The sequence below is a fragment of the Condylura cristata genome, unplaced genomic scaffold (genome assembly GCF_000260355.1).
Source record: "Condylura cristata isolate star-nosed mole 26May11 unplaced genomic scaffold, ConCri1.0 scaffold00005, whole genome shotgun sequence".
Classification (NCBI taxonomy): Eukaryota; Metazoa; Chordata; class Mammalia; order Eulipotyphla; family Talpidae; genus Condylura; species Condylura cristata.
Genome location: NW_004567106.1, coordinates 59,825,826 through 59,839,776, shown reverse-complemented (window position 1 = coordinate 59,839,776; position 13,951 = coordinate 59,825,826). Strand labels below are relative to the sequence as shown.

At 48.8% G+C, this 13,951-nt stretch overlaps 1 protein-coding gene and 1 long non-coding RNA gene across 7 annotated transcripts in view; one reads left to right on the top strand and one right to left on the bottom strand.

The window, feature by feature from the left end:
• UBE2H (ubiquitin-conjugating enzyme E2H) overlaps nucleotides 1-7,591 on the top strand; it is a 98,257-nt gene extending 90,666 nt beyond the window's left edge. The window contains exon 7 of the mRNA XM_004677037.2: nucleotides 3,597-7,591. Coding sequence (XP_004677094.1) covers nucleotides 3,597-3,721 — 125 coding nt within the window. The 3' untranslated portion in view covers nucleotides 3,722-7,591. The remainder of the gene's footprint in view (nucleotides 1-3,596) is intronic.
• Nucleotides 3,931-13,951, bottom strand: part of LOC105853234 — a 58,847-nt gene continuing 48,826 nt past the window's right edge. For 5 of the 6 annotated variants that reach the window (XR_001145076.1, XR_001145075.1, XR_001145077.1 and 2 more), the window contains 2 exons: nucleotides 8,502-8,608; nucleotides 3,931-4,012 (listed from right to left, as the gene is read on the bottom strand). This is a non-coding gene — a long non-coding RNA (uncharacterized LOC105853234). Of the gene's footprint in view, nucleotides 4,013-7,588; nucleotides 7,776-8,501; nucleotides 8,609-13,951 lie in introns of all 6 variants that reach the window. The other variant, XR_001145080.1, reaches the window with a different exon arrangement.

Here is a 13,951-nt window from a genome sequence, read left to right as displayed (position 1 = left end):
GAGTTGAACCTGGAGCTGGAGCTGAGATCGTTCAGCTTTGGTCAGTGGGAGCCCTCCTTAGTTAACTAACAGTTTTTCTCAGGCCTGAAAAGAGGAACTTGGACTGGAGCAGAGCTCACTGTCCTCTTGTTCCACAGGTCATGGATACCTCTGGAAGGGTAGATACCAGGGAAGAAGAGAGAGCACAAGGGAAGATGAGCAGGTGGAACTAAGCTGTCTAGGTAGTGACAGATGTAACCTGCCAGAGATCTGTGGATGCTTCTGTAGAAGAACCTCAGCATCCACTGCTTCCTCTTACTAAATTAGAAAATTAGACTTGAAAGTAGTATTAGTTGGAAGTCATGATCTCATATTTGTTTACAGACATATCATCCTGTCCTTTTAGGAAAGCAGTTAACTTTGGGCACTGGGAAGTAATTGCTGAATTCATCATTATTATATCATCTACCTATTGACGCCAGTTGGCTTCTTATTTCCCACACTGATTTTTTACTTTGGGAAATCTACATTTAGCCACATTTCTTTAGTTTGGCAGATACCTGATCCCAGTGCCCTAGCAGAATGGAATTTTTCCATTAAAACTTGAAATATGCCATGTCAGTTAGAAATGTGCTAGTGGTCGTAGTTCTTGTTTGCTGAGCCTTCTGCGTGTAGAATCCTCTTCTCTCATTCTTAAAGGTGCACATGCTGTTGGCACACGAATTCTATAAGAATGGTAACATGGTGGTGAAGTATCTAAGGCCCATAGCCTCTGTTGGTGTTCATCATGTCTTTTTCACTGCCAGGAGAAATAGTTTGACCAAAAAGGGAAGGATGTCAGTCTGTGAAAAAGGCCTGCTCTTTGTGCCAAATGGCAGCCCTTGGTTTGGACCCAGTTCCTAGCCTGACCTGCATAGAAGACAAAAAGTGTGCCTCTGCTGAAGCGTTTGTGAGAAATGATGGCAGAAACACTTTGTGAGAGCTTTGAGTATATAGGTCTTTCCCTTAACTTGCAGGTGTAAGACAAAGCAGACCTTTGGGGCTATTTGTTTTTAAAAAGTGGTTTTCCTCTCCCTGGTCTCTATAAGGTTATTGTGGTACTTTGTTGAAATATAGCTGAAATAAATCTACCCTAATGAGTTTACTTAGGCCTCAAGTGTTTTGCAAATCATCTTGTTTTATTATACATAGCTAAGTGAGCTTGTATTTCAAGAAAAAAGCCATCATTTTCAACCAGGTAAGTCTTTCCTGAGACTGTTAAATAATTTTGACATAGTAACCACTTGACATTGCCTGTAAGTTGCAGATGTCTGAGTGCAGAATGTTCCTGTAGTACCTATCTATGCTCCTTGTCCTTCAAGCAACCCTTTACCACCAGCCCCATGCCAGTACCTGTCTGCCATCACAACAGTTACAAGAGGAACCAACCTGCGGTTTTATCTTAGAAGAGTCAGCTCTAGCTTCGGAAGCTCTAGCTCTCTGAAATGTTGAGGCCTATAGGACCAAAGCTCACCTCAGCGTCCTACTGCACCTTTCTGTACAGACAGACCCCGCCCCTCTTTGTCCCTCTTAGTAGAAATGAGAGCTGTCCTGTCTAATTTCTTAAAATCCCCCCCCACCAGCCTGTGATCTTGTTCTCTCATTTATCCTTCTGCATGGCACTCTCGTCCCCCACTCCTAGTTTTTTTACCCCCAGGCCATCCATAGTCCCATTTCAGAAGCCCTTCTGTTCCCAAGGACTTCTTCAAGGAATCTTGTGATTTGCTTTCATTTCCAAACTCTGCGCTTCCTTATTCCAGATGCTGGAGGTCTCTCTTGTCTCCCTCCACTAACTGCTCAGTCGATGACCTCATTGCCCTCTAATCTTCTGGACCTTTCTCAGAACCCATTTTCCTAACCTCTCTGCAGCTTTGATTACTTTATTCCCTTAGCTTTCTGAAAACTCTTCTTATTCCATCTCCTAAATATGGTCATTCTCTGGAGATTTGGTCCTTAGGAAGCCCCCTCCCACACGCATACTCCTTGCCCAAGGAGGAATTCACCCCTCGGCTGCAGGTAACCCCTCCAGGAGGAGTTCCAATATGTGTGCCCAGGCCTGACTCCCCTGAGCTGCCGCCAGACATTTCCATGCCTGGCCTCAGTTCCGGTATGCACCCTTTCTCACATGAACGTGAGGTAGCATCATTTTTAGTCGATGCAGTCATGTCTTGTAAATACCAGCCTGCAGGACTGGACAGCCTTGAGGCTGTGGAAAGATTTCTTTCTTTTCCTGCTTCGGTGAGTGGCCTGCTGAGCCTGCCACTGTGTGTGACATTGCTTCTCCAGTGCAGCAGAATATCACAATGTAGTTCTTCCCCTCAGAAGAACACGGTGACTTGACCATGTGCCCACCACCCCTCCACAGCAGAACCTGTACACACACCTTACCGTACTTGCTTCAGGTCTTTTTAAAGCAAGTGCGTTTCTCTTTTATGTGTGTTTCAACATTCCGGCCATTTTCTGTGCTTCATTGGGGCTCTGTCTTTCCTGCTGGTGCTGCGGCTGATTGGGCCCTCATGGGTCAGTGCAGAGGTGACAGTCACCTGGGCTCTGGAGCCTAAGTCCCTCCCTCAGAGGGTCCTTAGGTAGATAAAGCCTTTGTTTCTCTTCTCAGTGGTGACCTTGCTCTTCACTTTGCTACCTCCTGAACAGCCTCGTCCTAGTAAGCACTTACTATTTAACAGCCCTCTAAAAATATAAAGTAAAAGTCACCTCTGTGCTCAGTTGTTCAGATCTGGCAGGCCACTTAGCCATTTGCTTTCTGAATAGGAGAGGCTTGCCTCTTTAGTGTGTACAGGCTGTTTACTTGAAAACAGTACGCATTAAGTTTGTAGGAACAAGTGTAATTGTTCAGCATTCTCAAAAATTTCTTTTCAGCCAGCCAATTCAGCATAAGTCTTCAGGTAAATAACGCATGGTCAATCACTCGGGCTAGCTGTGTCTCAAGAGAGAAGCTCTTTCTGGCAGATCGAGACTGTTTTTACCAGTGCATAAAAAAACCTGACAGGCAGGATCTGTTTAAACTAAAATCTATTCCTAAAATAATAGATTTGGACTGACTATAATTACAGGATTGCAAATCTTAAAAAGATGATGGTGTTTCCTTATGCATTACTATAGAATTCTAACTAGTATTTTTCTGGGAGTCAAATGGCTTTATTAAAAATAAAATGTGTGGGTCCCATTTCCCTGATTCGTCATTTGCCACACCGTGAAGCCACACTGGTAAGCCAGCAAGGACGGTGCTAGAGGGCACCCTGACGGAGAGCTGGTGGCCACTGAGCCCCAGGCATCCTCCTGGGCCTCTGCTGTCTCCCGTGCCAAGTCCTGAGTGGTTGGTGTGCCTGTATGTTGGGGTGCGTATTTGTTCCCACGCAAGTCAGATGTTCTGCTTTGCCTTTCTTACCGAGGAGGCAAGTGTCTAAACCCATTCCCAAGACGTCTCCCTGTGGGGGCTCTTTGTCTCCCCTCCCCCCGCCCGAAGTAAGCACGAGCCTCCCTGAACGCGGTCAGTGCTGAGGTCTGCAGCACGTACTCGCCTGCTCACTGCCCTGGTCTTGTGTCCCCTCCCTGTGCAGAGTACATCCAGAAGTACGCGACGGAGGAGGCGCTGAAGGAGCAGGAAGAGGGCACGGGCGACAGCTCGTCGGAGAGTTCTATGTCTGACTTCTCGGAAGATGAGGCCCAGGATATGGAGTTGTAGTAGAGAAAGCACCTGCTTTTCAGAAAGACTATTATTTCCTAACCATGAGAAGCAGACTATAATATTCATATTTAAACAAAGCAATTTTTTTTATTACTAAACAAGGTTTTTATGAATAATAGCATTGATATATATATATTATATATCACCCTTTAGATCTTGGTTTCTTGGTCGTTTCTCCCCCTGAGGCGCACATTCCACTGGGCAGCACCGCGGTCCGCGTGCATGCATCCATGAGTCCGTGTGGCCAAGTCAGCCGTGCGCTGCTCAGCTGTCCAAGAATTAGCCGCTCTGATAGACAGATGTGAGTACAAATAACAGGAAAAAGTTGCTTCTTTTATTGATGGTTCCAAAGAAACAAACCAAACCACCCAGCTCTTGGATGTGAAGATAGAGTAGAGCTTTTTCAGACTGGGAGGAAAAGGCCTGCTGTGGGAGCCCTGAGAGCCAGCCTCAAGTGAGAATCAGAGCTGCTCCTTCCTGCGAGCCCTTAGGTGGCCCCTTTCTGCGGATAACAGCATAAAACAGGGAGCTGACTAGAGTATTGGAACGGAAAACAATGTTTTGACTCAGATTTTAAGTACATTTTTATATGTAGATTCTCGCCCTTCTTGCTACCAGGCCCTGCAGCCGCAAGTGTTTTTGCTTGGAGAGCCTTTTGGAGTGTTTTTCTGAACCTGATTCTTTTTCTTGGGGTAGAGTTTGTAATTCAGACCTTTTTGAGAGGACAGGGGAGAGTGCCCGGGAAGACATTTCCTCTCGAACGGCAGCGCAGAGACACACCCTGTTCTGGCCACTTTGAGACCGCTACTCCGGACTCAGAGCTTTATACGTGAGAGGTGGTGAGTGTTTGGGTTTTAGGATTTTGACTTGTTTGGCGTGTGCGTGACTTGTGCTTAGACTGGCTGCAGTTTAGTCTCCACCTCCCAAGCGGTGGCCTCCTCCTAGGACAGCCGCTCAGTGGCCCGGGGACTCTGGCGGGAGACCCAGGCCCGTCTGCTCTCGGCAGCCGCCTGGCCTCGTCTGTCGTGGGGAGTGAGCATTTTAGGCCCAACACACACGCTTACCATGAGTAATCATTGGAACAACTAGAGGTTCTAACATGGGAAAAACCGACACAGCTTTTTTTTTTTTTCAGAGTGTGACTGAATTAGGAGAAAAGGGTTCAAAAATATGAGGTAGCAGAACAGGTTCTGAAGGACGACTGCTTTCTCTCCTGTGTGCGGTGAGGAAATCAGACCGTTTAAAATGCCTGCTAACCAGATGTTTACTCAGCTAACCATATGTCCAGGTGGCCGGCAGTTTCTTTCAGATTTCAGTGTTGCCTGCTGAATCTGGAGAACTTGAGACAGCAAGTCTGTATTTTTTGGTTTTGGGGTTTGTTTGTTTTGCAGCAACCAGTAGGACCATAGCAGAATTAGCCAATCCTAAAACCTAAGACAATTTTTGAATGTCCCACTGGGATACTTTAGTTTTTGTTTCTGATGTGATTTTAGTTTAGAAGTGCTCTATTCCACAAGATTTGCATCAGTGAGGTTGGAAGATACCCTATCCTGTCTTTTTTTAATTCAAAAGCACAATCAATCTTTTCTTTGAAAATCTATATAAATTACAACTTGCTTTTAGCATGATTATTTTCCTAAATAAAAAGACAAAGAATTTACTTATTTTATGTTAATTACGGGCATGAAGCAAAAAGGTTTTCTTTTTAAAAAAAAAAAAAACTTAAAAGTGCAGTTATGTAGGCTGTGGTGAGTTAACCTTGCCGAGTTATCTATCTAGCATTTGTGGCTTGGTGGAAGGGTAGTATTAACTATTTAACACGTACAGGTGTACTTTAACTCTTATCTAGCACGTTGTCTTCTCATTGCTTGGGGGAGGGAGGGTCTCTGCTGGCACTGTCTGACTCGCTCACCTGCTGGACTAGCAGTTTGCTTGTGCTGTAACCGTCACTGTAGGTGCGATTTAGGGTAGGCTTAAAGTGCTGGGTGGTGATTTGCGTTCAACAATAAAAAAATTGTATTTTTTCAATATTGTATAAACAATAGTGTTCTAATTACCTTTCAAAAAGAAAAAATAATGTCCAGACAATAATGGCTTTTAATCTTGTCCCAAACGTAGAACCAAGTTCCGGGAAGGTCTGTGAGCAGTGCCGCGGCTCTGCCCCTGCTCAGTCCAGCACCCCCGGTGCAGACTTGCTCGCGGGGCGGCAGGGAGCGAGCGGCAGATCCGAGCACGGCTGCAGTGCGCACGCACACGTGCATCCATCCACGTCTGTGGTGATGGGGGTTGATGAGGCTTCTCAGTTGGCACTGGAAGCTCCTGGAGTTGCTCCCCAGATCCCAGTGGACCCTCTCTGTACCTGGATTCTTTCTTGGCACTAACCTTGGCCCCAGGCTGCTTCTTGGCTCAGTGTGGGGCTTTTTCTCTCCAGTGGGACATGGACTTTTGGTAAGTTGAACAGAATCCCCTCTTTTACACTAACCAACTTTTTGTTCCTTCCTTGTACCTGGGTGTGGTAGGCCACACATGGAGATAGAGGGAACCCTGGCACAAGGGCCGGCTGAGACTCTTGAGGGCTCTGGACCCCACTGATAGTGCAGTACGTCTGAAGCTAGGGGATCTTACACCACTAAAGGTTTTTCCAAGTTATCCAGAAGCTTCTGGAGCCTCTCAGCAAGGCTGAATGTTCTTGGTTTGTCAAGGCAGTGGTAGGTCAGGCTGCGCCCTTCCATTGTACCCCTGGTTTTTTAAATCTTTCCTTGTGGTTGACCGGTGCAAGCCATTATTCTTTGCAACCCATTCAAAAGCCTGAGGTCAAAACCAACAAGAGCGAGCCCTCAACCCAGCAGCCCCAGCTCTGGGGCTCATGGGCCACTTCGGGGTAGCCGGCGTTTCTGCTCTTTTGTCTTCGGTCGCGTCTCCCTCCTTGAGGTTCCTGTGCAGTTTCAACCAGCATTTTATACTAGTGAGAGAAGTGATTAGAAGTTGCCGTATCTCTCTCCAATACCTAACGTTTTCTTCCATTTCAAAAGCTGTTCTAAATTGCCAGCTGGCTGATCTAGGCTCCTGAGGAGAGTCTCCCCTCCAAAGGTTTCCTGAAGCTCTCGTTGGCCTCAGCCAGACGCTTGCTTTTTACTGGCCTCCTTTGGGATGGCTGAGAATCATGACAGACATGCTAGCCTCTCGGGTGAAGTTTCTGAATGCCATGTTTCGGGGAACTAGTACTTGATTTTAAGTGGCATATGGCCCCTTCTTTGTTTGGGGGTGGGGGGGGGCTCAGTTAGAATAAGTGAAAGCCACTAACAAAAGGTAGCGAGAGTTTTCATTAACTTCCTAACTGGGTTTACAGCCTTGTTGACTGAAATCAAATCATTTCTGATTGGGCACAACGAACTGCATTTCTTTGGACTTCTGAATCCATGTTCGCATTTTCTTTGGCCACTGGACATCTTGGCAATTCCATTAGGGATTGGAGGGAGTGGCAGCCCCTGGGGAAAGGGGGTCAACAGCCCTCAGGTGAGCTGATTCTCCACTCACCTGAGGAAGCGCCAGGACTTCAAATTCAGCAGATACTTGTCCTGGCTGTGGGCTTGGGAAGAAATGGCCATTATTTACTGATTGTATTTGGTACCTATTGTGTGATACTTGAAGAGGTAAAAGGGACTTACCAGCCCTTAATTGAAATCTAAGCTTTGTATCGCTTATTTTTTTTCCTCGCCCTATCTCCCTTCCACCTTTTTCCTTGCATTGTGATGATCTAGTGGGCACTTCTGTCAACAGGACAAATGCCTCTTCTGACTATAACCTCTTAATAGTTGTGTATAATGAAAACTGTAAACTTTTTTAAATAAAATGTGTATATACCTTGGCAAATGGCTGGACCTTGATCAATAAGATAACAGCTCCCAGGATTCCTCAGCGCATTTTCAGACACAGCCTCCCTGTTCACCTGACTACTGGCTTTTTCTTCTTTAGACAAAGGGATTCAGTATCAGAGAGCAGCAGCAGTTAGCAAGGGCCTAACTGTGGAGCGTGTCCCATGACTGCTGGCCTGAAACATACCAAAGAACACCAGGAAAAGCCGTTGCCTTCTCCCCTGGATATCTGACCTGGACCTGTTAATGCTTAGGATACCCACTTTGCCTGGAGTGTACAGACAGGGAAGCCTCCTGCCGATCTACCTAAATAGGTGCCTGATTCAGCAGCGAGGGTGAGCAGGAGGAGTGGGTATCTGGAAGCTGAGAACTAACTGATCATCAGCCCAGCATTTCATTTCTAAAGTGTGTGCCCTCGATGGCCACCAGGTGGCGAAGTTGCCTTACCAGTCTGTTGGAGAAGCTACTTGGCTTCACCCACTGATAGGAGGGCCTTGAGACAAATTGGGGGCGGGAGGGGGGGTCATTTCTCCGTCACTGCAGTTGTGTCAAACAAGGAGGAAGAGGGTAAGTGGGCCCACAAGCCCCAGACAGACACTCAACGAGCTCCGTGTATCTGTGAAATGGGCCCCTAACAGATTCTCAGTGACACTTTGCGGCTCAGCATCTCAAAGGCTACAGCAACTTGTGAAACAGGTTTCAAGATGACCCAAAGAGCTTTGAGAACTCAAAACACCCGTTTTCTAGCCTTTAAAGGGAGAAGGAAGATCTCCAGGTTGTATGAGCAGCCATTCTAAGACCTCACACAAGGCAGCTGCTGTGAAAACTGCTCATGAAGGTCTCGGTGCCTTCAAGGGACTCCGGTGCACTCACCCCCCAGTAACCACAACCAGGTCTCTTACCTTTCAGCTTCAGTTCCTTCCAGATCCATCAGTGACTCTCCACTGCCTGCCTGAGGCCTGGCCCTTTTATTGGGTAGGGACACCCATATTTTCTGGGGTATACTGTCCTGAAAAGGAAAATTGTGTGTTCAGAGCCCCAGAACTTTTGGTCCTTGCTGTTTGGGAAAGCTGTGCTCTCCCCTAGGGAACTCACTCCTAGGACACTGGACATGGTGTGTGCTGCTCCCCAACTAGAACCAGGGCAAAGGACTCCAGTGACTGCCACAGCCCTGGCCCTGGAGCCACTTGACGGAGGGAGCAGCCGGCCTCACCCGGAGCCATAGGCTGCTCGGGGCATCCCACCCATGGTGCCCTGCTCTCTAATAACTCCCAGTGCAGGGTTTGTGCCCCAGAACGTCTAGAACCAGGAGATGACTAGGGATTTCACTTACAAGCTAAAAATCGCAGGAACATTTCATCCATTTGTTTATGTGTGTACATACAAAATAATTTTTTTTTTTTTTTTTTTGAGAAAAGACTGGATACTTCTGGGTTCTGGCTCAAACTTGGCTCCTCATTAGCTGATGGGGGTGGCAGGGACTTGGGATCCCCGAGAAGTCTTGCACTTCCTGGCCGTTCTATCACTGACAGTTAACAGAGGGATGCTAGATGCGGGTGGGGTCTAGCCTTCAGGTCCCGACCCACGGCCTGAGCCAGCACGCTCCCTGTGAGGAACATCAGCCTCACTTCTCTTTTCTCCAGGTCTATAAACTGAACCAGCTGTTTTCTGCAGGCCGGTAGCCTGCATGTAAAAGCTTTTAAAGTGCCCTTGTGAACTCTCCTGCACTGCTGGTGGGAATGCAAACTAGTACAACCACTATGGAAAACTGTTTGGAGGTTCCTCAAACTGCTAAACATGGAGCTTCCCTACGACCCAGCAATCCCACTCCTAGGTATCTACCCAAAAGACACAAAAACACTGATTCAAAAAGATACCTGTACCCCCATGTTTATCGCTGCTTTATTTACAATTGGAAAAACATGGAAGCAGCCCAAAAGTAGATGACTGGATAAAAAAGATGTGGTACATGGAATATTACTCAGCAACCAAAAAAGAGAAACACATGTCTTTTGCAGCAACTTGGATGGAGCTGGAAAAGATCATGCTTAGTGAGATAAGCCAGAAAGAGAAACAAAAATACCGGATGGTTTCACTCATAGCAGGAGTATAATGGATCAGGCGAGAAAATAACAAAAATAATGAACAACCATATACCAGAGACATTTTGTGGGGGTGGAGTGGGGAATGGGATCTAAAACGGCGGGGGGGGGGGAGGAAGGGAGGGAAATGCATGGGACTATGATGGTGGCACACGGGTGATTTGGTGATGGGAAACCCACGGGGACTACATTCGAAATGGAATAAAAGAAATGTGCAAAATGATATACAAATAAACTTGTAATAAAAAAAAAAAGTGCCCTTGTACACGTATCAAAAGACTCATGTGCAGGGAACAAAAAGGTGATGTCTTCCATAAAGTCCCCCCCAGCTGAAGAGGGCTTCCCTGTGGGACCCTCACTCTGGCCTTGAGAGCCCCTTGGGAGGCAGACCAGGACTGGGCCCCATTTCATATCAACTGTGAGGCAAGAGCCGCACACAGCCAGGGCCAACAAATGCTAGAGCCCCGGTCGGGCGTCAGGTCAGAGTGTTCTTTACAGCTGCTGCCTTGTGAGTCTCATCCTGCCCTTGGGACCAGGGCAGGCAGACCCTGAGGAGGCTGCATCCCTGCTCCTGAGCCTACCAGATGCCTCCTGTTGACCTGCAGGTGACGCTGACCCCAGTTGCCACACCTTAGGCTGAGCTCCTGCAGGTCAGGGCTTCCCCACACACATGCCCAGTTCTGCGGACAGCAGTGTCCCCAACCTTTAGGATCTGCACGCAATATAGAGCCCAACCCACTCCCGAGAGCAGAAACAAGTGCCCTCTGTAGTCACTCAGACCTTTTTTTTAATAGCCAAATTTAAAAAGTAGGTGAAATTAAAGTTTTCTTTAGGGCCTCCCTGGCGGCTCAGGGGCTGTCTCGGCGCTATCCAGCTATGGGCAGGCAGCTTGAACTCCATCCCAGGCCGGGAAGCCAACCCACATGGCCGAGCAGGCCTCTCCTGTCCCACCTGCTACTCCCCTCAGCAGTGTGTTCCAGTCAATCTGCCTGTTCTGCTCCCCACTCTTATCTCACAGGAATTTTCTGAAACTGCCACCCCCCCACACACACACCCCTCTGGCCTGCACCCCAGAAAATTGATGTTTTCTTTACAACTCAGTAGTATATACAAAATCATTCCAGTGCAGTTATTTTTAAAGGGGTAAGATTCAGCACAAATTCTCTCAAATAAATGATGTATTGTGCACTCGCTTTCGTACTCTAAAATCCAGGGTATATTCTGCACACTTCCCAATTCAGATGCCACCTTCTCAGTCTTTAAAGTGACAACCCCCACCCCCACCACCAAAGTGAAAAGCACACACTGGCTTTAATTAAAACTAGCCTGGGAAAATGGACTCCTCTGTCCTCTGTCACCATCCTGAAGAGCTCAACGCTGCCTGCGGCTCATGTCCACCGGCTCATGTCCACCTACAGCTGGGAGCTTCTGGGCAGGGAGACCATTTCCCAGAAAAGCAAATAAATCCGAGAGCAGCTCTAACCGGGAGTGGGGTGGAGGGGGTGGTCTGGAGCAGAACCCAGCACCTCGCTATCTGTGGGGAATGTTCTGGGGTCCGGCATCCCGCACAGTTCAGAGCTGCGGTGGGTTTGCGCCAACGCGAAGCACACCCCCATTCTGTCCCACCGTGGCCCCCCTCCCCGCAGCTGGGGGTGAAGGAGGGCAGCTGAGTGGGGGAAGCCTTGGGGCTGTGGGCGCCCTGTCTCGTGACAGCGTGATTTCCAGGACCTCAGCCCGGGCCAGCGGGGACTGCGCCCACGGCACCGAGCCTGCACCACGTGGTCTTCCCAGCTCGGCTGGCCTGGGGCGGCCATTGCTGCCTCGGACACCTGGGGGCGCTCGGGCCTCGCATTTCGCCCCGGACTCTGGGACTGACCGTGCAGCCCTGTTCCGGCACAGCCTGAGGGTGGACCCTGAGGTTTCCTCCCTCGCTGGAGGCTCAAAAGACAATAGCAGAGAATAACAAAGCCGGGAAACTGCCTCCCCCAGGGTCTATTGGGTCATTCCACCGCTTTCCACAGACCTTGAACCTCTTTGCCCACCTGGGGTGGGGCCGCGCTGCTCAGCCTGCTTTGTCCCTTCCTGGGCTCCTGGTGTCCAGTGACATGTGGCTACTTAAGCAAGCAGTGGATTGTTGGAAGATCAAGGGGGGGCTCAAAACCCTAGGGAGAATGTGACAATACTGGGAAGTGAGCAGAGCTAAGGGACGCTGGAGACCCAGCCTCAGCCCCACTGGGCCAGAAATGGCCACCCCAGGGGGCAGCCTAGTCATCCAGCAGAAATGGAACCAAACCTTCCTCTGCAATATGTCCTAAGATGGATAAGCTCAAGCAGGCACCAGCACCCCCCAATACTTCCCCCGCCACCCCCAGCCTAGAGGATCCAGAGAGGAGGGGTGGGGCCTTTACAACCTGACCACATGAGGGAAGAAGCCCAGTTGGAAGAGAATTCAGCACAAAAATGCCCAAGCCAGAGAGCTATTATGGCCGCTCAGCAGCCACTACCAAGGCACCCCACATCAGGGACCCCAAGACTCTCCCGCCTCATCCTCCCCAACCCACCTTTGGGCAGGGAGGATTGAAGATCATGAAAGCACCACAGACCACCAGGGAGAGGGCTTCCTGGCGGTGGAAAGGAATTGGCAAAGGGAAAGGAAAGGTCAGAGATGTGCAGGGCAGGCAGTGGGTTGTTGGAAGACCAAGATGGGGTCAAAACTGGAGAGAATGCGACAATAGCGGGAAGCGAGCACAGCTAAGGATGCAGAACTGGAGATCTGGGTGGGGAGGGAGGCGGATGGTGGCTTGTGGCCAAATAAGGACATTAAGGAAGAGACAGAGAAGCAGGTGGGGACCTCAGGTGTCCTCCAAGGCAAGAGGGCTGGACAAGAGGACAGAAACACAGCTTCAGGGACCAGGGCAGAGGCACCAGGTTGGGAGAAAGGGGAAGGATGAAAGGGCCCGGGGTGTTCACATCTGGGACTGCACCAAGGCGCGGCTCCCACCTTGGGCACCCTCTTTCTTACTTTCCAGAGCTGCCCACATGGCTGGGGAATGAGATGCAAAACCAGTGCCCCGCCAGAGTGCAGCCCAAGCCTCAGAGAGCTCCAGTGTGGGGTTTGGCCTCAGGTCTCTGTGGTCCCCCCACCTAAGCCAGCCAATTGGTCGTGCCAATCGCTAGTTGAAAACTTCTGGTGGCCTCCATGGTGGCACAATGGGTTCGCACCAGCTCTACAGGCGAGCTGCAGCCCCTCGAGTGCCAAGCTCAATCCCGGCCCAGGTCCCGGAGGTGACCAATGGCGCAGCAGACCTCTCCTGACCCGCCCGCTGCTCCCCTCAACAGTGTACTGCATTGATCTGCCTGTTCTGCTCCCCACTCTGTCTCTGGTGAAGCTTCCCACTGCCCCTGCACCTCTGGCCCCAGTTCTATCTGATAAATCATTAAAAAAAATAAATAAAACCTCTAGGGTTTAGGAGCAGTTACTTGCACAGCTATTGACATCTGATGCGCTATTGATAATACTCTTTGGTGTTAGATATCTAGTACTCTTTATAAAAGCACTGTATTTCGATATGGACTGCTCTATCTCTAGACTTAGATGTGTAAGAGAAAAATAATTATCATGTTTAAGCCACTAAAGACTTGTTTTTATTAAAACTGAGCCTAATCCTAATGACTTGATAATAGGACTGGAATTAACAGTGAAATGGGAAAATCAGGTTCCTTCTCTGTCTGCCATCCCAGCTTTGGCTTCCACTCACAAGGGGACCATATGGCCCAAAATAGCTGGCAGAGCTCCGGAAATCACACGCTAAGTTCCAGGCCCCAAGGAGAAGGAAGGAGGGGTAAATGTGTAAATGCTTCTCATCTCCTAGCAATTTTTAGTGATGGTGAAAGCCTCTGCTACTCCACCCCGTAGAATTCCTGACCCTGGCTAGGGAAGTGACTTGAATATGTATGTCTTCAGCTGGGTGTGTGGTCCCTTTGAATAAAACTTAGATTCAACTCAGGTATTATGTGAATCTTATATTTTGGGAATCTGTGGAACAAGTCAGTTCTGAGAAAAATTATGAGATAATTTAGAAAATCTGAACAATAAGTACAAAAATTATGATATTAAGTTTTTTGTGGGTCATAAAAATGTTGTTTTGGCCCTCCCTGGTGGCTCAGCGGGTTGAAGCACAGCACTGAGAAGCTGAAGCCACTTCCGCATGAGTTCGATTCCCGCCTGCCCCGGAGGTGACCACATGGCG